Source organism: Neomonachus schauinslandi, chromosome 3 (genome assembly GCF_002201575.2).
Source record: "Neomonachus schauinslandi chromosome 3, ASM220157v2, whole genome shotgun sequence".
NCBI classification, from domain to species: domain Eukaryota; kingdom Metazoa; phylum Chordata; class Mammalia; order Carnivora; family Phocidae; genus Neomonachus; species Neomonachus schauinslandi.
This window is the reverse complement of record NC_058405.1, coordinates 71,432,817-71,455,079: the sequence shown is the minus strand read 5'-3', so window position 1 is coordinate 71,455,079 and position 22,263 is coordinate 71,432,817. Positions and strand designations below refer to the sequence as shown.

At 34.9% G+C, this 22,263-nt stretch overlaps 1 protein-coding gene across 1 annotated transcript in view; it reads right to left on the bottom strand.

Annotated features, from left to right (window-relative positions):
• The window catches only part of UBL3 (ubiquitin like 3), a 66,365-nt gene that overhangs the window by 10,170 nt on the left and 33,932 nt on the right, over positions 1–22,263 (bottom strand). Inside the window, exon 2 of the mRNA XM_021678343.1 lies at positions 1,713–1,821. Coding sequence (XP_021534018.1) covers positions 1,713–1,821 — 109 coding nt within the window. The remainder of the gene's footprint in view (positions 1–1,712; positions 1,822–22,263) is intronic.

Here is a 22,263-nt window from a genome sequence, read left to right as displayed (position 1 = left end):
TAAATGCATGTCTATGAATCCTGAGCTCATGAACAACAGAGCCATGTTCTTAGGTTCTGAAAGTCCTCCTCAAGAATTTTTATTTTTATTTTTTATTTTTTTAAAGATTTTATTTATTTATTTGAGACAGAGAGAATGAGAGACAGAGAGCATGAGAGGGAGGAAGGTCAGAGGGAGAAGCAGACTCCCTGCCGAGCAGGGAGCCCGATGCGGGACTCGATCCCGGGACTCCAGGATCATGACCTGAGCCGAAGGCAGTGGCTGGCTTAACCAACTGAGCCACCCAGGCGCCCCAAGAATTTTTAAATCATATTTTCATTTTAATGATAATCTGGAAGAGATTATCTAGATAATTCAAATAATCACCTTATAACCAAGTACAGTCTTGGGATTTATTGCCCACATATGCAGTTTATGATTGTACTGGCACCAAGCAGTACTTCTTTAATTGTCAAGAGGCTAATAAGAAAAGAACAGTGGTTGACTAAATACATAAACAATGTAGTGAAGGCTAAATGACAATTGGGTACACTGTGTGAATGAAGGTTTTGTGGTGAATCTGCAGATAACTGGGTCCTCATATAGCAAGCAGGAACACAGGCACGCCAAACTCAACGGTACTATATTCATGGGGCAAGCAGTGAGTTGGTTTAAGCAAAAATATATCATCTGGCACATTAATGTTGTTAATTTGAACATTACTGGTTTTAGAGTTACATTTCCATTTTCTTTTTAGATCTGTTTTATGGTTGTGTATGAGTTAATAAGGATAAAGCATCTTAGTTGGGTTTCATGTTTCTATCTTTAAAAAAAAAACATTGTAATAAAAATAATTTAAGTCAGCACTAGGGAATCTACAAGAATTTTCTTCCTCTAAAGGAGTTCCATATATTACTTAAGGCTGAGAAACACTGATCTGATTGATTCATTTTGAATACACTGTGTTCTTTGGTGAAATGAGTCTTGTCCTTTAAAAGTCCAAATTGCTTTGGCTAGTAAAATTATGTTAAATCAGCTGACACATTCATATTACTACAATACATGCCCTAAAAAGAAAGTTCAAAGGAAAAACACAAGCCAAAGACTCACTTTAGGATGGCAAGACAAAGTCTTATTACATGGAAAAGAATCAGAGAAAGGAAGGAATACCACTCCCCTACTCCCTCAAATTTTGTTTGTCATGGATACTGGCTTGAAAATGCAATGCATAAATGGATTTTATACCTTCTTGCTCTTGTAGTTCAGAGGACACATGAAGTGACATGAATTAGAAATTAACTTTGTGTCAAACTCAATTTTAAATAGGTTATAGATAGGAGAGACTAATGAGAATGTATTTTAATTTGTTAAAAATAGTTTTTCTTTCCTTTTACTTTGTGTTTTGTTATAAACAGATTTACTGATAGGAAAGTTGTGTGCATGTGTTAGCTACTTTGTGTTTTTCTTTTAAAAAATAATTTTCATTTACATTAAAACGGTTCTAAGGCAAAAACAGATTTTGCATACTGGCTCCTTCCCTATTTTGCAATGAGGTAGCTGAAGAACAAAATCCAGGGACAGATATAGTGTTCCTTCCCCTTTAACTCTGAAGACTAATCTCTCAATTATTTGTTTTTCTCTTAAATCTTTATAACATTTTCAAAATGTTTGTGAAACAAGGTAGGGTATAAAGAATTAACATTATTCATTCTCAAGAGAAAAACACCACTCACCCATTGGCCAATTGTCATACACATGCTTTGCAATGTCAGAAGCAGAATCATTAGGAGAAAACAGGAACTCTTTTGTTTTCCCGCTTACCAAGATGAGGCGCAAATTTATCTGAAAGAAGACAAGGATTCTTTTAATATAAATCTTGAAATTTTGAAAGTAAAAAAATTACTCCTAGGCTTTTCATTTCAATCACATTCTAAATTATTACTAATGCTATTTTCTGTTTTTTTATTTATTTAAATTCTGTAAAGACTTTTTTTTAAAGAATGAGAATTTGGCATATGATTTCATTTCCATTATTTAACATATATGGGGGGGCATATATGTTTGCCTTAATAAATAAAGGGAAACCAAAATTCATTATGCTTTTGTATTTAACTACTTCAACAATGTTCAGAGTTGGACTTTTTATAGGTTATCACTATTACTTTAGTATACATTTTTTTCCACTAAAAAACTAACAAAAGAGGTGACACTGGTCACACCACTAAACAGAAGAAAAATTTAGTTGATAATCTACTTAGAAAAAATAAAGGGAAAACACTGAGTTATATATAACTCTTTATCCTACAAAATTATTCAAACCTAAACAAATTAACCAGAAACAATAAAGAACTTTACAATGATTAAAGGAGGAATCAATAATAGTTGTTATGTTAAACCCAAATGCAGGATCATTTATTTTGGGAGGGTAGAGGAGAAGCTGTGTGTGACAAAGGACATAGATTCATCCTCAGGGGATAACCTAAGGTAAATAATGGAATTAACATTTTTGAGATCCAATGAATTTACATTTCAAGTAAATATGTTTATTTATACCTTTTGTAAAACATTTCTAAGTGTTCACTTTTTAATTTTTTCTCTATCCATAATTAACTTGATGTTATTTTTAAAAACCATGACATCACTCATTTCCCTATTAGTTACAGAAATGCAAGTGGAATTTTCTATACTTCTAGGCCTCTGTTAAGAGAGCAAGTAAGACCTTCCCAAAAGTTGGGTCTAGACCAGAGCTGAGTCCTGGGACTAACCTAGCTTCTTTATATATAAAGAACAGAGAATATCATTGTACCAGTTTGACTTGTGCCTGGTCCCAGGTTAGCCAAGCTCTCTTCTTCAGCTACCAATACTTTTTTCTTCTAAAAAAAAATACCAGAACATCTTTAAGATGGCCAAGTCCACAATGAATAGATTGGTGCCTACCACAGCACCATTTAGAGACCAGGTCACTGATTTACTATCTACCACCAACATGGCCGCCATTCCCAGTGCCTCAGCACTTTGAAAATGTACTCAAAGTTATAAAATATCTCCTCTACAAAAATGCTAAGCACAAAGAATTCCTCATTTACTGGGATGAGACCGGATCCCATATTAGATGGAGTAGAACTAGATACCATACTAGAAATTAAATTCTAACTGTATGTGCATTTTATTTCCATAAAAAGTTTTTTAGAAGATAAAAGAAAAAGAAATCTATATTCCAGGTGAAAAGCTCTTTCTGTATGTCCAGTAAAAATTTCTTGCTGCCTTTTTTAACCAGAATGAAATTTGAAATTAGACCAAAGAGCATACGTAATACAGGAAGAGATCTGATAAAATCATACTGCTGTAAATAAGTAATACAGTCCAGAAACTTTTTAAGTTCCATCTGAACAAAATTCAAGTAATAGTTTATAAGAATGATTAAATTTTAAGAAAGCACCACTTATTTATTTCATATAACAAATAAGTAATGAGTGATTCTTAAAGCAAGGAATGCAATATCTCTACAATATGAATTTTAGTTCTCAGAGATACACTATTTACAGCTGTCTCTTTATATGTGAATACTGATAAATATATACTATATACTTTGAATTTATATGGAATCTTTTAATGGCTTCATACTATTGTGTAAGGGTCCTTCAGTCATTAATGCCCAAGAAATTATGCCCCTCATAATGGTTCAGCCACATGTGTTTAACGAGAAAAAAATATAATTAAATTCAAGCTTCCTAAGAGTTATGTAAATTATATGAATCTACTTTTTTCCAGAATCATCTTTAAAGTTTAAAACTAATTTCTATTGGGCTTTTATTCAAATTATAATATTTAAAAATAACAAAGAAAAAGGGGGAAAAAAGACTTAATTCTTAGAATCTGCAAAGACAATGCCAAAGCATACTTCAGACTTTCCTATTATCCATCAATATGGAAATGGAAAAATATATGACGGTATATCCTTACTAAGGAAATCTGTAGTTATTAAACAATATGAGGTATAGATCTATATGATCTGACATGCAAAGGTGTCCACAATATATTAAACTAAATAATATATACTCCCCATACCATAAATGGGTTCATGCAGCAAAGTTCCCAGAATTCCTTATTTTAAAACTAATATATACCACTGTCACCAGTAAACTGATAGTTCACCTTTGTATTTCAAAATCAATGGTCTAAAGAATGTATGTGCATCTCAATTTTCAGAATGTTGGAAACTTTTGGCCTCTAGCTGTGTTTGACAGGTTTAAAAACTTTTTTTTTTTTTTTAATGTTTACAGGGGGACATAAACTTTTTAGTTTGACACAGACCCTACTGAGCCCTACTTATTCACACTGGCCTGCTTCACACACTTATCATACCTGCCTGGCCCCAGAAAACATTAAAGTTTATAACTCATGGTAGAACTCTGGGCTACAAAATCAGAACAAGATGCAAGGTAAGATTTCAAAATCTATTGCGAATCTAATCACCCCTCCGGGTAGGGAAAAAAGAAAATATGAAAACTCTAAGTCTATAAATACATAAATCTAAGAAATCATCAAATATTACATTTAAAACTATCTAAAACTGACAATAACATTTAAAGACTACTTCAGGAAGAAAGTTTATGTCCCAAATTAAAAATAACAGCAATAAACCCACAAACTTAAATTGCTGAGTAAAGTAACACATTGCCTGAAACACTTCTGGTGCCTGGTACCATGGCTGGCATATAGTAGGTGTTCAATATTTGTTGACTAATATTTCAGTTTCTTTAGTTTCAGTATGCAAGTGGAAATGCAGATGGAAAGGTCAGCACGAAGATTCAAATAAAGGCTTCAGCATTCTGGGCATTTTATCAAATGGCCAGTGTGGTATGTAGAATGGGAATGCGGGGGCGCCTGGGTGGCTCAGTCGGTTAAGGGTCTGACTCTCGATTTCAGCTCAGGTCATGATTTCAGGGTGGTGAGATCGAGCTCTGCATCGGGCTCCATGCTCAGTGGGGACTCTACTCGAGATTCTCGCTCTCCCTCTCCCCCCCGCCTAAAAATAATAAATAAAATAAATCTTAAAAAAAAAAAAAGAATGGGAATGGTCCTTTTTGGTAGTTGTATGGACATGTGGATAGTTCCAACATGTAAACACCTCAGTGCTTAATTTGTCAGGCTCTGGATCTTCATTGTCAGTAACATGCCACAGTTTATATAAATACTATAATTTAGTAAGGCATTTTCAAAGGTAAAATTAATTCTGATTGTACTTAATTTTCAAATGAAGCTAAAGACTGGGTTATTGATATGGAAGATTAATGGATGAGTCTGGACTTGTTCCTATGTTTATCTCTGTGTGACAACCTTGCTCCTAGACTAGAAGTATACATCTGCCCCAATATACAGACAAGTGTATCTTAGGGCTGTAACAACAATGGAAGAAAACACTAAATTTCCATGCTTTCTTTAGAAAAAATTTTGAAAGCAATCACCCAGATAAACAACTGGATACACAGGTTGGTCAGTAGTTAATTACTCCTATATCATAGTAAGAACTTTCTCAAGCTTATTCAGATAAATAATGTCAATTATACCTCCTCTCAGTAATTGTATGGCAATTCCTATAAATGTGAGCTAGTTTCCTTTAAAAGATTATGTTCCATTTATTTAAATATTTATTAATGCAAGATCTTTTTACTTCTTTGAAGCCATGCTAAGTCAATCTATAAAATACCTTAAGAGAACTCTTGCTTGTGGGGTACTAGAATTCTTGACACATTGACAATGGATTAAAAACAACTCTTATTTACAGCTTAAAAGGTGATATACTACAGGTACATACTTGTCTAAAAATAAAACTGTTAATCAAGACTCCAAATGACTCGATATGAGATGGAGCTCCTATTATAAATAAAATTCCCAAGAGATGTTCAGATTATCCAAATGAATGATACATTTCATAGTTACTTTTGAGGCAAAACAAATCCAAACAAGACTCTTAGTGAGGTAGCAACCTTAATCATTTCCTGTAAGGCCAATGGAAATGACAAGAACTCTTCTATGCATGTAATTTCAAGTTATCTCTATTTGTCAGATTATAACAATTTGGAGAAATCTCATCTAGAACTTAATTCACACAACAATTTGTTTTCAACTCGTCAGGGTGAAAAAAGAGGAAGTAAAAAGGGAGACTGGAAGATGGAATTAATTGGAATGGTCTTTGGAAATAAAACAGACAAGTATGGAGATGGACCATGCCCTTTAAAAGAAATATGGCTGTTTTTACCAAGAGATCAACAGGTTGGTCAGAAAAGAAATTCTGCTCCCTCCCTGCTTTTGTGTTCTACCAAATAAATAAATAAAATCTTTAAAAAAGAGAAAGAGAGAGAGGAAGGAAGGAAGGAAGGAAGGAAGGAAGGAAGGAAGGAAAGAAGGAAGGAAGGAAAGAAGGGGGGGAAGGAAGGAAAGAAAGAAGGGGGGGGAAGGAAGGAAAGGAATTCCCAACTTCTCCTCTGTCTCCTAAGCTTAAAACAAGTGACATTCAAGTGAAGAATCTTTTTGCCTTTGTAATGCTCATTCCTGCCTTTTTTGCTAAAGGGCAAGCGCAAGTGGCCAGTGGAAAGATGTTAGACTTTCTTTGCAAGTCACTTTTTAAGAGCTCTCAATTTATCTCAAGGGGATCATACAGAGTAAATAAAGCCAACCCCAAAAGGTTACATACTATATGATTCCAAATATATAATATTCTTGAAATGACAAAACTATGGAATGGAGAACAGGTTAGTGGTAGCCAGGTTTTAGGAAGAGGGGAAGGGGAAGGGGTGGCTGTATCTATAAAAGGGAAGCACAAGGGATGCTTGTGATGGAACTGTTCTCTTACTGGGGTGAATGGTCACATGAATCTGCATATGTGATAAAAAGGCACAGAACTAAATGCATACACACACAAACAAGTGCATGAAAAACTGGAGAAATCTGAATGAAGTCTGTGGATTTTATCACTGTCAATTTCCTGCTGTGAGACTGTACTACAGTTATATAAGATGACGTCACCAATAGGAAACCCAGGTGAAGGGTACACGGGATTTCTCTCTACTATTTCTTATAACAAGGGCATGTGAATCTATAAATTTCTCCAAAGAAGATATTTTAAAAAACTAGCACTCAACTTGCTAAAAATTTATATGGTATTATATGTCTGTCTTATTCTTATTTGCATTTGAAGATGAATAATGCTTTTTTAAAAATAACATATGAAAATAGAGGTTTGATCTAGAAAAAAGTATGTAAGTCTATCAGTGACTTATTTTAAGACAATATGTATAAATTTTAAAATCGATAAGCATGTTTTCTTGTTCCTAGAGTTACAGATTTTAAATGGCATATTTTCAATTTTTGCTAAACATTACAGAAAAATGGAATGAGGGAGAAATGTGCTCATTTTTTTTTTACATAGGACTGATTTAAAACAAATTATTCTAACAATTGCAGTGCTAAAATATGGTAATCATATATTTCATAAACTTTCTTTTAGTTGTTCATTTATTCAAACATTTTCTGAAACAGACACTGTGCTTGGTGCCTGGATTACAAAAGATTTAATATGAAATCCCTAGAGGATTTTGTAACCTTGAAGCTATGAGACATAAAAACATAATTATGGGGGAGGGGGTAGCTAGGATATAAAATTTTAAGTGCTCATAAATATTAGCTGAATGAGTTTTTAAAGCAACAAAAGGAAAACCTGTGAGTCTGACATTCCAGAGTAGGGTCTATATGGCACAGTGAATAAAGAAGGAGAAATGCTAACACTTGCCATTTATTGTATGGCTTTACTGTATCTCCGGTATTGCTCCTTGTTACTACTCACCTAGCCCATTTCTGAAGCAGGTATTACTCCCCTATTTCAGAGTTGTAGGAATGAATTTAGAGACTTTAGCAAGTGCGTAAGCTGAGATCTGAACCTGGGTGTGCTAACAACACAGTATTTGATGTTCACCACTCAGGTCAAGTGAACCAGGTGGTCCCAGCAAATTCCTTACCATGGTCTTCATATTGTTCTCCATCACCATCTCAACCACTCTTGCCCTCACTATGGTCCAACCACAGGTACCTTTTCTCAGTTCCTCAAAAGTGCCAAGTTCTTACTTGCCTTAAGGCCTTTACACAGGTTGTTTCTTGTGTGTGGAATGCTTGGTGCCCCACACTCCCCACCCCAATCCACACACACTCTGGCTTACATGTATTTGAGATGGGATGGCATAAATAAATCCTCCTGAGCCTCATCCTCCTGGATGAGATAATGAAACTAAATTTTTGAAGAAACAGTAGAAAAAGAATTTCAAAATAGAATTAGAGAAGCCAAGAAAGCATTCCTATTCCCCACTGGAATGAAGCAGGAATCCTATTTATGAAGCAGTTATATGAAGCATCCATAGAAACAGATTTTTAACTTCTAAGAAAATATACCTGAATTCTTGTCTATGAATTTACTTGTATTATGGAGTCATAAACCAAGGTACACTGAAATTTGCTAAATGGACTGAAACTACAGGATCTTTTTCTATTTTCTTTTTAGTACTCAGCATGATGTTGATTCTAATATACATGAAATATAAAATCTTTATAGGTAAAAACTCAGTGGAATCCCTTTTTATTTGTAAAAACACTTACCTACCCTGAATGATAGGCAAAAGGGAGGCTAGACAGTTCTCCAGTTTAAGTTCCCAAGTAAAGCTTTTATGACATCTCATTTTAGTTGGAATGTGAATTTCCAGAACATTTAACTCACCTTAAAATGTAGATCGAGAATGACATTCCAAAGCAACATTTAATGCTTTTTATATAAACCTGTCAACTATTTATTCATTAAATGATTTTTTTGATCACTGAACACAAACAAGAAACTGCTGAGTTATACAAATGAATTAACAACAATATTAAATTAGCCTACTTGCTTTCTAGAAAATATAGATTGATTTTTTTTCCTCATCAGTGAAGAAACAAAGAAACCATTGGGTTCTTATAAATACAGTTCAGAATCAAATAATGTAGCTCAAAATTTATAAGGCTTTGGTGCCTGGCACACAGTCAGTGCCTCATTAGCTATTATCACAAATTATCTATCATTGTCATCATCATAACCATCATTAGTTATAGTAGATCACATTTATACTAACTATATAATGCTCTCTCTTTAAATACTTTATAACACACATATAGCTTAAAATAAGTTTGGGAGACTTTTGTAAAATTAAAATTCCATATGAAGACTGAACAATATATTTTCTTGAGAAACCTTGCAAATTATTCTTAAAATTATAATTTTTCAAGTTCCAAATCCTATAAACTTAGAAAACATGTTGGTTCTGAAATTGAATTACAGTTCTATACCACTTTAAAACTTGACTGTAAGATACAAACCAGCTGCTTTAACCAGATTTCAAATATGCAAGTGTAGTAGTCTAATTTCCTATACGTACTATCAACTAAATAGCGAATTTGAATGAAACCAAAGTAGTCTCTCTGGGACACTGGATCTGTATCTAGGGAAACCTTTGTTTTGAGAAAGACTTTCAGGTCTTATGACTCACTTAATTAGGAACAACAGTTCAGTACAACTGTTTGTCAACCAAGCACTGAAGATATTAAATTATAAATAGGAGAAAGGGAACTGGCAAAGGCAAAGCAATAAAGAGAACACTGGGGAAGGGAGAGAGTAGCCTTTCCTATATTCATAATATTATGTTCACATATTTCAGGAGGATGACAATTTTCTTTTCTCTGCCCATCTCCCGTTAGTAGAAATAGGATGGTGTACGTTTTTTGGCTAAAAGCCTGAAATCATGGGGAAGAAAACTAGTATTTATTGAATATCAACTATGCACCAGAAGTTTTCCTTACATGTAGTATCTCATTGGAGTAGTTTTAGCACACATCTTATTTTAGTATCTACTATATAGTTCTTTTTCTTGTCTCTAATCACCTAGCTACTCCGATAAAACAGGTAGAACACAGGATGAATCTTTTAGATGTCTATATCTCTTATATTTGTCTTGGCTTGCCATTATTTGAGCCTTGCACCATATTCCCCTTGAGGTGAGTGCTTGCCCTTTTGCTGGGGGTATCAATTCCCAGATTCTTTCCCTCCTACTTCTTCTATGCTATTATCAAATTCTCGGTACTACTTTAAATCTCATGTCTTTTACAATTTTCCTCAAACATTCAACTTTTAAGACTTTAAGACTTGGGGGGAGTCTCAGAATTCATCCAGTTCACAGACAGGGTATAGACAAGGGAAAAGAGGCCGCCGGGTGGCTAGCTAGTTAGTGGCGAAACAAAATAGCACTGCCCAGGTTTTCTCTCTGAAGTCAGGGTTTGTTCTAGCACACTTCAGTGTCTCCCCAAACACTCTCCCAACCTCTCCCTACATCCTTCTAAATACTGGACTTATGTTTTATTCAAATAGCCACTCCAGAAGGGCTTGCTTTTCTCTTAGGATTCACACAACTTTTGAGACAAAATACTCCTTAATCTGCTATATGCTACCTGAAAACTAATTCTATTTCTCTGAGTGATAGAACTTCTAGGGAATATAAATGTTGAGAGGAAAAAAAAAAAAAAGTGTTCCTATATACTGTAAAATAAATTTGGAAATGCCAGGTTAAAAAATTCAAACAAGGTGTCTGCCAAGAGCCGGGAGGAAGGGAAATGGAGAGTTGATGTTTAATGATTACAGATTTTCAGTTTTGCCAAATGAAAAGAGTTCTGGAAATGGGATGGTGGTGATGGTTGTGCATTATGAATGTATACTGTACATTTAAAAACGTTTAAGATCACAAAGATCTTAAGTTTGTTACAAACCAACAAAGATGGTTTGTTAAAAAAATAAATTCCCATTAATAATTAATCTTGATCCTCTGATGTTTTAAAGTATTGAAGTGTAATAAAACAGTTGGAGAGTAATCTCATCTTGGTAATTCTGATATAATAAAGTATTTCATTTTATACAAAGTATAAAAATGGTGAAGATGGTAAATATGATGTATATTTTACTACAATCAAAAAGCCATAAAATATTTACAAAAAAATTCAAAGTTTCTTCACTGCAGAAGTTCTCAGAATCTTTCATATGCCAAAATGACTTTGTGAATCTTTAAGGGGAAGAGGGACCTGTGAGTCTACTTTCAGTTGACACTTCAAACGACTGAACACACAGAAGTCTGGTAAACAAGGTACTAGGCTAGATGCTGTAGGAGATACAAAGATGATCAAAACATAATCAATCAGTACTTATAATTTGCTATAAAGCATTCAACCGCCTCAGGAGGCAGTGGGGCTAACATAGGCAGGCCACTGAAAAAGTTTATTTACTGAATTTCAAATTTGTTGGGCATAATATGTTGATGTGGAACCTCATTTGCATGTAATGAAAAATCAGTAATCAGTCTTATGGCATAATATTTTACCATAAAAAATGTTGAAATGGTTGTAATTAAAATAACCTATTTATATCTATTGTTAGAGGACGTCAAAGTGACTTAATTTTTTTGCAGTATAACTGTGAATTAAATATTTGCATCACTGCTGTATGAAAGGATAAGATATTCCCGGAGATGGTCTTTAATGTTAGACTAAAACTCACATTAAGATGGGCATCTTAAAAACACACATTTGAAAAGGCTTATTTTTCCATAAACTTTTTTTTTTTTTTTTTTTAATGAGGAAAATGGCTTAGACTTGATGCCATGGCTGTGGCCAGAAAACAAAATAATTTTAATGTGTGCCTTTGCCCTATAAAAGTGAAACTAATGGTTCTCTGAGGGACTGTCCTAGATGACTGTTAAAAGTCCCCTCTAGCTCTAATACAAAAAGGGCATGTTATTTGAAATATAATAATTTTATTATGTATGATAAAAAATATGCATAGGATATGTAAGCATTCAGTAATGACCACGTTATTCCAATCAGTCACTTTTTCTTTGAATTAACAGAGGTGGAATGATGCAAACCCAGTGCCTTCACTTCCTCATCGCTAACTCTGATCTTTAATTCCCTATAAATCTGCCTACTGAAGCCACACTACTGAACCATACTCTTGAAAGTCACTTACGACCATCTAATAAAAAACATCAAATAGCTTCTTCTCATTTCTCATCTTCCTTAATCCCTCTGTAAACATCTGACACAGTTTATTCCTTCCTTCTTGAAAGTCTTTCCTCATTAGGTTTCTGTAATTCCCCAAATGTATTTTCTGAAACACTAGCCTCCATGAAGTATTCTGGGAGAGGAAACAGTTCAGCGGTCAGGTGAATTTGCAAAACACTGCTTCATATATTCCTGTCTTGGAAATCTGCCATGTATGTTAACATATTAAAAACCCAGAGAATTCTTTTAGTGAACAAATTCATCTAACTTTAACACAGTTACAGTATTTTTTTTTAAAGATTTTTTTTTTTTTTTATTCATTTGAGACACAGAGATACAGAGAGAGAGAGAGGGAGAGAGCATGAGCAGGGAGAGAGGCAGAGGGAGAGGGAGAAGCAGGCTCCCCGCTGAGCAGGAAGCCCGACGCAGGGCTCTATCCCAGGACGCTGGGATCATGACCTGAGCCGAAGGAAGACGCTTAACCATCTGAGCCACCCAGGCGCCCCTAACACAGTTACAGTATTTAACCACAAAACCAACTTTTCTTTCCCATATTACCTATTACCCAACCCACAGATCTAGTTTTTGGTAAAACATACTTTGGGGAATACTACTATTCCTGCTTTTGACCCTCTCTTTTAGTTGTTCTTTTGCCTCTTGTACTCCAAATATGGGCTTTCCAAGGTTCCCTCATCAATCTTTTCTTTCCCCAACACTCTATCAGAGATCTCATCTACCCCTGAGGCTTCAATTGCCACCTATGTGGGACATTCCCAAACTAATTCTCCATGGGGCACCAATTTCATTTCTCCAACTGCCAGCTGACCATTTCTAATTGGATAGCCTGCTGTCTCTTCAAAATCGATCTGTTTAAACTTATTTCTTCCTAAATAAGAGGTATCCCTCCCGACTTATTTATTTCTGCTAAATTCTCCTGGTCTCCCAGTTACTCAGGCCTGAAGGCTCAGCATCGTCATTTACTCTGCTCTTTTCTTCCCCTTTACTAGGTCACTAAATTCTTTAAAATTCTCTTTGCTGCCTCTCTCACCCCCAAACCATCTTGCACATTGCCAGACAATTTCGACAGTTTAAAATTTGTCATTGTGCTACAGGTAGCTAACATTTACTATCACTTACAAGTAGTATACAGTACTTTGCATGAAGTATACAGTTAATTGTTACACAACCCTAGGGGCTAGGTACTATCACCTCTGTGTTGTAGTAGGGATGCTGAGGTTAAGTAACTTAAGATCTCATAGTTCATAGTCCAAACTTCTCAGTCCAATCCAATTACTACTATTTCCCTACCTAAATTTCTATTCCAACCAAATTGATAAATTCATTATAAATCCTATCCTGCCAAGAATCACAAGAATGAATTCCTGCTTCTGTTCATTCAGTTCTAATGCCTCCTTTGAAGCCTATGTGACCACTCTAGCCTCCACTGCCCCTTCCCCACTCAGAGTTTCTATCCAATCATGGGCATGTGCTGAAGCAGTCCTATATATCCATGTTTGCCTGGGACAATTCTGATTTACATTTGTGGTATTACTATTCTAATGAACAGTGCTCCCTTTTATTCTCAAAAGTATCTCAACCTACATAATAAATTATAAGGTCATCCTACATATATCATATCATTTACTGTAGCAAGATACATTATATTTATGTCTTAACTCCCAAATTAAATCATGGTCTTTGAGGGTGGTAAATCAATCTTAGAACTTCTTAATAGTTCTCTTCTTTCAGAAGTTGCTAACTTATATCAACAGGAACAGTTGTGGAGATGAGGCGCCTTTGGCTGTTTTTTGTTTCCCAATTTAATCTTCATTTTAGATCAAAAGAAGAAAAAATGCATATTAAATTAATTCATATAGTTAACCTCATATGATTTACTGTGCCTGAAAAATAATACGTACTTAATATGCTGGAAGATGAATGAATAATGTACTAGAATATGGCAGACGACAGACAATATTCTTAAAATATTTCGATAATGTACATGTAACACTATAACCAGGAAGCAGATCTACCAATAATTACCAAGAAAAAATTTATTTTAGTATTTTTTACTGTTATAGTTAGGTGATAATAGACTCACTATTTTCCATACACAACTATTATGGAATATAAGCCCTGAAACAGACCACAGTGATAATGAAAAACCGTTGCCCTGAAAAGGAAAGAAAGAAAGACATTTAAAAAATCATTCTATTCTTTACAATATGTTTGTCAGTCAACTCATTATTCAAAAGTGATAGCAAGCTCTCCTATTTAAGAAGAATACATTTTGTCTGTCCATGAAGAAAACAATTGTTCCAGGCTGCCTGTGCTTTGCAGTCCTATTCAGCTTGCACAGACAATTTGCATCAACCTGTGACTAGTGATACTGTCACTTAGTGGTGCCCCAGATAGCCATGACCTCATGTGCTCTTAATATGGAGGTTCTCATTTATAAATTAATGTCTCTGGAATACTCAGGGATTCTTACTTGAATATAAGTGTGCTTTAATTATTATTTATTAAATTTTGAAACTCTAATAAATAATGTATCAGTTTACTTAGGATGAGGCTGACGAATTATTCAGCAGCAGAGCTCTACATAACAAACAGGGAATGAAACAAGCAACTGTGATAAATGCATCCACATAGGCAGATAACATTAAATACAATTATTAGTAAAATACAGCGTAAGATCTATGCAGGATATACTATCTAAGAATGTTAATTAACACAATCATTGAGTGCTAGTCATTGGAGGTGAATGCATTATACCATTCATAAAACACACACACACACAAAACCCTGAATGTTCATAAAAAGTTGTTACAGAATATAAAGCCAGCAACACCAAAACATCTAGTATTACAATACAGAAAGCAAAACAAATGACAGCAGATGGTTTCAAAGAGGGGAAATAGAGAACTGCAGTACAAATTACAACTAAAAGGGAAATGTTCACAAAGAAATAGTTTAGGAAAAGGTCAGGTGAACTGGGGAAAAGTAAATGACTGACAGCAAAAGAAGAAATATTTATAAACAGGAAAAATTGTTACGAGCAGATTAGATAATTATCTGAATACATGGACAAGAAAAGAGCAGGAAGCATCGTTGCCAGAGAAATAATTCAAGAACTAAAGGACCCCGGCACTGAGCTGAAAATACCACATTATACTTTTTGCAAATTTAGAAACTTAGGTCCAGAGAGAGTTAAAGAAGATTCGTGTAAGGTTATGAAGAAACCAGAAGATAGAAATCTTCAATTGATGCAATTCAGTTAAGTATGACAACCCTCGGACTTGGACTATATGCTGAGCAATGTTTTGGGGTTTTTTTTAAACCAGTGAAATAGCTTATGTTCGTGTCTATTAAACACCATCTGCAAGAATATGTGAGAAATTTCAGAAGTTGCTAACTTATATCAACAATAACACAGAGTAACTAACACCATAAAACAGATATAAAAGTCTGAGAAAGATATTTAATGAGTCTCTGGACCTCTTATTATAAGAACTAATGACAGTGTTCCTATCACTTTCATTTCCTAAATTAGATTTCTTTTTTTTTTTTTTTAAGATTTTATTTATTTATTTGAGAGAGAGAGAATGAGAGAGAGCACATGAGAGGGGGGAGGGTCAGAGGGAGAAGCAGACTCCCTGCCGAGCAGGGAGCCCGATGCGGGACTCCATCCAGGGACTCCAGGATCATGACCTGAGCCGAAGGCAGTCGCTTAACCAACTGAGCCACCCAGGCGCCCTAGATTTTCTTTTATTTTCGGAATATTGATGACATTAATGTTTGAATAATCCCTAAGGTACTGTTCTTACTTTATCTTCAAAGTTTTATAAAGTATGACTATGGCATAAAAGCTGCTATCTTAGGTAATATAATAAAATAATTTTTTCCCAATTTTCTGCAGAAGCAATTCAACAATGCTAAGAGGCACTCCCTATTAACAGCCCCACCCCTCCAAATTCCCCATCTCTCTCTCTCTCACACACACACACATGCCCACTTGTATGCTGACCTTTTCTGGCCTAGCTTAGTTCTGTTTGTTAGGTGAAAAGTAAGTATTCAGGTAAAGGTTAATGTAGAGAATATGATAATGAATCTGAAAGTTAGAAGAAGATATGAAGAACATGGATGCCTCAACAAGGGAGGCTGCTAGTGGATATGATTTTAAATGTTATTTTGGTCACAATTATTTTTTCCATAGCTGCTCGTTACAAGGTTTTATTAATTTTTCTTCTGCAGTGTTTATTGCATCTATTCTTTCTCCATCCCTCAACCCCATTCCCTCTGTCAACATTCTAGTTTAGACCATTATCACTAGTTATCTACTAACTGGTCTTCCTGGGTATTCTGTGCCTCCTTCTCCCATGCTTAATCCTGTGTATGATAACTCATCCATGCAACAAATATTTACTGGGCACTTACCATAGGCCTACTATGTGAATCCACAAATATTTAAGACCTACAAAAGCAAGAGAAATTAGCAGGCACACTTTAGTATGTGCTTCTAAGATCATGAAATTGCCTTATGCACGTGATTATGTTTTCTGACAGCAGTTTTGGGGAAGAACTAAATGCATCAGGCCTACAAAATAACAAAGGTACAATTCTACCCAAAGTTACTGTTACAGTTCTTACCTACCTATTGAAGCCAGTATTTTTTCTTGGCACTCTTAAACTTTGAACACAGCAAACATTCATTTCACATTCAAGTATTCAGGCTATTCGCTCATGAATGGAGTTAGTGATTTTGATCACATATACATAAGCTTTTATGTATACAGGACCTCATGCCTTCGGGGAGAACAACTACTATTAACGGCTTTAATTTAGCAAATTCTAAATAATTTGGATCCTAACCAATTCTAATTTATAAACTTTTATGTCCCAAGGTTTCGTTTGTAAATCCACTGTTTGTAACCTAGATTACATTTCTATAGAAAAAAGTCTATATATGGCTTGTCAGTTTCCCAGAGAATTCCTAAGAGTCTATTTTATATAATAATATGACTAAGATATACCTAATATGCAGTGAAAAGTAGTAACACTTCTAATAGTCACAACCACATATAACTTACTATGTGCAAGCTCCTCTTTTAGGTGTTTTACCTATTTCTACCGTTTACTCTTCATAGCAACCCTATAGGAAAGTTACTATCATTATGCCCATGTTTTACAGAGGAGGAAACTGAAGCAGAGACTCAAGAACCTGCCCAAGGTCCAACAGCTAAGAAGTACCAGAACTGGGTTTCAATCCAACCCTGCTTTTAGCCACTATGTTAAATTGCCTATAACTATTAAAAAGTTTTAGTTAGTTTAACCTGCAGAGCATTCAAATTTTTTAGAGTACAACATGGTTTTACTTCATATGACTCATCTGATATTTCAGGTTCTTCTGAAGTTGAATGGTTTTATTACTTCCCTCATTGTTATTTATTTACTGAATTGCTCACATACATACATATATAAGAATTTACTTCAGGATCACTCTATAGTCAAAGCCTCTGGGTAAGCTGAAGCTCTTGGACTGCCCCATTCACCACCAAAACATATGCTTCCTAAATAAATAAATCTGACTTGTTCTGGCTTTAAAAACAAAAAACAAAAAAATCTGTTAGGAAGTTAACTGTAAGGGCAAATATTGCCACAACTTCTATAAATCACTCTAGAAATATACCGAATTAACTTTTGATTCCAATTCTTAGTGTTGTCTTGTATGTTATATTTACTGGAGGCAGGGTTATAGCTTGATATTTTCATCTGTTCATTTTCTGTAAATCTCCCTCCACCACTGACTGCTCTTGGTGATACAAATCTTGGTAGCATCATCTCCTCAGCCCAAGAAACAGAGATTCAAACAAATTACTAACATAGGTTCAAATCAGAAAGATTTATTGCTATGCATATGGGATTGTTTTGGACTAGTTTTTCCATGAAGACAAGAAGACTGGGGCAGGGGTGAAGGGCTGGAAAATGTAGAGAAAGCTCAGTGAGGATTCAAACTAGAGAAAGAAATGAAGACACAGAGTCCCCAAATGAGAGGGAAAAGAAATCGCTGACTCAAAGATCAGGGGTGTAGTATGGAGTATTTGTTGATCTCATAACTCATGGACAATTGAGTCAACAATCCTGGATACCTGGGCTACCTTGTGTGGAGACCCAAGTGTGAAATAAAAATCTTGTTCTAAACCCAAGTGAAAGTGAACAGACCAGTGGGAAATTTCCCTCCAGGTGGAACAGCAGTGGACACATGACTGATCACACTATACGAAGCCTCAAATTAGGAACAATGCCTCTTTCTCCCTTGCCATGAGACTTGATTTCAGAGTAATCAAATCTATCTAAAAAACAGTATGTAATTCCTTGGGAATCATACTGGTACTCTTGAAATTGCACTTCTTTTAAGTAAATACAGTTGTGATCCTTGAACAACACAAGGGTTATGGGCACCAATCCCCTCACCCCAACATGGTCAAAAATCCACATACAACTTTTGACTCCCCCCAAAACTTTACTAATAGCCTGCTGTTGACCAGGAGCCTTACCAATAACATAAACAGTTAATTAACACATATTTTATATATTATATATATTACTGTATTCTTACAATAAAGTTATAGAAAAGAAAATATTAAGGAAATCATAAGAAAAAATACATTTACAGTATTGTATTATATTTATCAATACTGTAAGTTTATGTCATCTATTTATAAGATGAATCATCTGTCAGTACCTACATCACTACTACCTTACATGATACAAAACACTGTAGAATTTGTATGTATTACTAACACTAGATATCAAAAATGGAAAGATAATATGAAACAGGAGGTAGCTACAAAATGATTACAGTAGCATAGTATGTACTATAGTTAATTTTATGCAGTTATGATTTAATACTGCATCTTTATGTTTGTTTACATTTCTCTTAACTGTGAATGGCACCACATATGGTCTGTGTTTGTATGCCTAAGTTTTGATAAATTTTAACTTTTTATAATAGATTTTTGTATATTTTCTGATAGTGAGTGATAAAACAGAATAGTATCTATATATATTCTATGTATTCATGGCAAAGGTAATTTTTTTTTCTTTTTTTTTTATATTTCTAGGCTATGCAGTTCATCTGCAAGTTTTTTTTCAAACTGTCACAAATCTCCAAAAAGTTTTCTGATGTATTTACTTTTCTAAAAAAGATTTTATTTATTTTTAGAGATAGAGAGCATGCAAGCAGGGGGAGGGGCAGAGGGAGAGGAAGAAGCAAACTCGCCACTGAGCAGGGAACCTGGACCCATGCAGAGCTTGATCCCAGGACCCTGAAATCATGACCTGAGCCAAAGGCAGACACTTAACCAACTGAGCCACCCAGGCGCCCCTCAATATATTTACTTTTTAAAAATCTGCATATAAGTGGACTCATGCAGTTCAAACCTGTGTTGTTCAAGGGTCAACTGTAACTTATCCAATATTGCCCCAAGCTAAATAATTGGGTCAATGACGAGTTAAACTAAAATTCCAAGCTCTCTACCAAGTCAAAGCTTCCATTTAGCTATAAAATTAATACTGAGGACCATTTTTTCAAAGTGTGGTAGCAGTGATAGGTGTTTGGGTTTTGTTTTGTTTTTAAAGTCTTTATTTTCAATGACATCAAAAATAACTTAGTTCTGCTGTTCAATTCTCATGATAGAAAAACACAGAAAAGAAAACAGAACATAAAGCTTAAAAAACATCCACTGCAAAGGAAGAGGCATGTTAGAGCTGGCCTAATAGAAATAATTAGATGATAAAAATTAAGCCATGTACTAAAAGGCTAAAGATTTGAGTTGCTTTTGTAACCCTCAGAGGTCGCTTCTGTGACAGGGGTAGTTTTTGTACACAGAAAATTCTTTTTAAACTTTACTTCAGTTTTGGGTTTTGAAATTCTTTTTAAACTTTACTTCAGTTTTGGGTTTTGAAATCAATCAGTCGGTTAAGTGTCTGACTCTTGGTTTTGGCTCAGGTTATGATCTCAGAGTCATGGGATTGAGCCCCACTTTGGGCTCTGTGTTCAGCAGGTAGTCTGCTTGAGATTCTCTCCCTCTCCTTCTGCCCCTCCCCCCACTTGCACACTAACGCCCACGCACGCGCTCTCTCTCAAATAAATAAATCTTAAAAAAAAAAAGATAGTTATCTGGTGAACATTGCTAATCTTCTTTAAGGTCTACTGACACATTTATGTCCACTGGCCAGGGCAGTGCTGGAGACAAACTATTACTCTTTTAATACCATACAGACATTCCCCAATATATGTTCAAATCTACAATTTAATTCACATTACATACATTACCTACATGCTTTAGGGAAGCACTTTAAGAACTGTTACTTTACCTTTTATGGCTATTGCAAAGATCAAATAAGTATGAACATTTACTGTAAATTCTAAGACCTTAAAGTGCTATTAGTCTCATATTTATATAAAAGAAATAAGCAGCTTCGATCAAATAAAAATGGCAGTCCTCGATTTATCCTTTTCCTAACCTTGCTCAGTTATTTCCTACCTTATATGTGAGGTCTGACATACATTTAAGGCCTATAAATCCTTTGAATATTAATTAAACATGAAAATAAGTTGTATCTCCTCAATTAGATTATAAACTCCTCAAGGGCAAGAATCACAATACCATCTGTTGCTTTTGTCTTCATTCTACTTCCTCTTACCATTAGCCAGTGTTTCAGAGTGGGTATTTTTGGTAGCACTATTAAAGATCCTTAATGAAGGCATGGTACAACTACTGAACCAGCTGATTATCTTCCCCAATGTGCGTCAATAAAATCATCAGGGGGCCATTAGGGAGGAAGAGAAAAGTATCACGATTACCATGATCACCAGTGCAGTCTCTATTGCAACCACTGAAGAGGTAGCTCTAAAATGAAGCAGCTACAGTCCATATGCTTAGTAACAATCCTTACTCCAAAGACTAGGGTCCTCTGAACATCTACAATCATTCTATAAATTTTTCAGTCTTTAAACCATGATTATTCTGATAATTGAAATCTGAATAAGGCAGCCTGAAGCACATATAATAAGAAAATACATGGAAAACAAAAACTGTTAAGTATATAGCACAGATTACACAGAGAATATATAAATGAATTACTTTTCAAATGAGGGAATTCAGCAAAGAAATTGAACTATATGATCCTCATTAAATACTCATCAAACTTTACCATTTTAGTAATTTTTGACATGCCTGATATTACTGTTGGTGGTGCTCATAATAACAATTATAAGATTTACTGACTGCTTACCGTATGTCAGAAACCATGCTAATTACAATTACATGAAACAGATATTATTTTTATTTTCCAGATGAGAAAACTGAGGCTTAACTGAGGTTAAACACCTTGCCAAGGTGAAGTGGAAGACTGAACACAGCTCTGATTACCTCTGAGCCCAAGACTTAGGCTAAGCCAGGATTTCTTAAGCTCAGCATGAATGGCATTTTAGAATGGACGATTCTTGGTTGTGAGGGGCTGTTTTGTGCACTGAAGGCTGTGTAGTATCACCACTAGTCTCTCCCTACTGGATGCCAGTGGTACCTTGCCTTCCCAGAAGTAATGGCAATACAAAAAAAGTCCCCAGACATTGCCAAATGTCTCCTGGGGGGGGGTGGGGGCAGTATCACTTTGGTTAAGGAACACTTGACTAACCACTTTAACTTGTTGAATCATCAAGACCACATTCTTGGAGAAATCCAGGGCAATGGAATAACTTCATGTTTTAAACTACACAGCAAAAAAGTCTATTTCAAATCATTTGAAATAGACCAACTGAAAAAAAAATACTAACTGAAGATATTCTATGATTAAGTAAAAATGTTTTAATGGTATTTAAACTCAATAAATTACACTATTTTATTTTCTCTGCTTCCATATACAAAGACCATAAAATTATGAGTAACAAACAAAAAAAAAGAACTTTTTAGATGCAGATGAGTGTCAAGTCGCCCTTTAGATTGAATATACACAATTGCTGCCATTGGCGGGGGGGGAGGGGGGAAGAATCAAAATGTTGGAAGTATTTTCAGACCCAGTTAAGGACTACTCTTCTTTTTGTTCTTTATCACCTCCTTTCCATATATGTATACAAATTTTGCCCTATTATTTTAC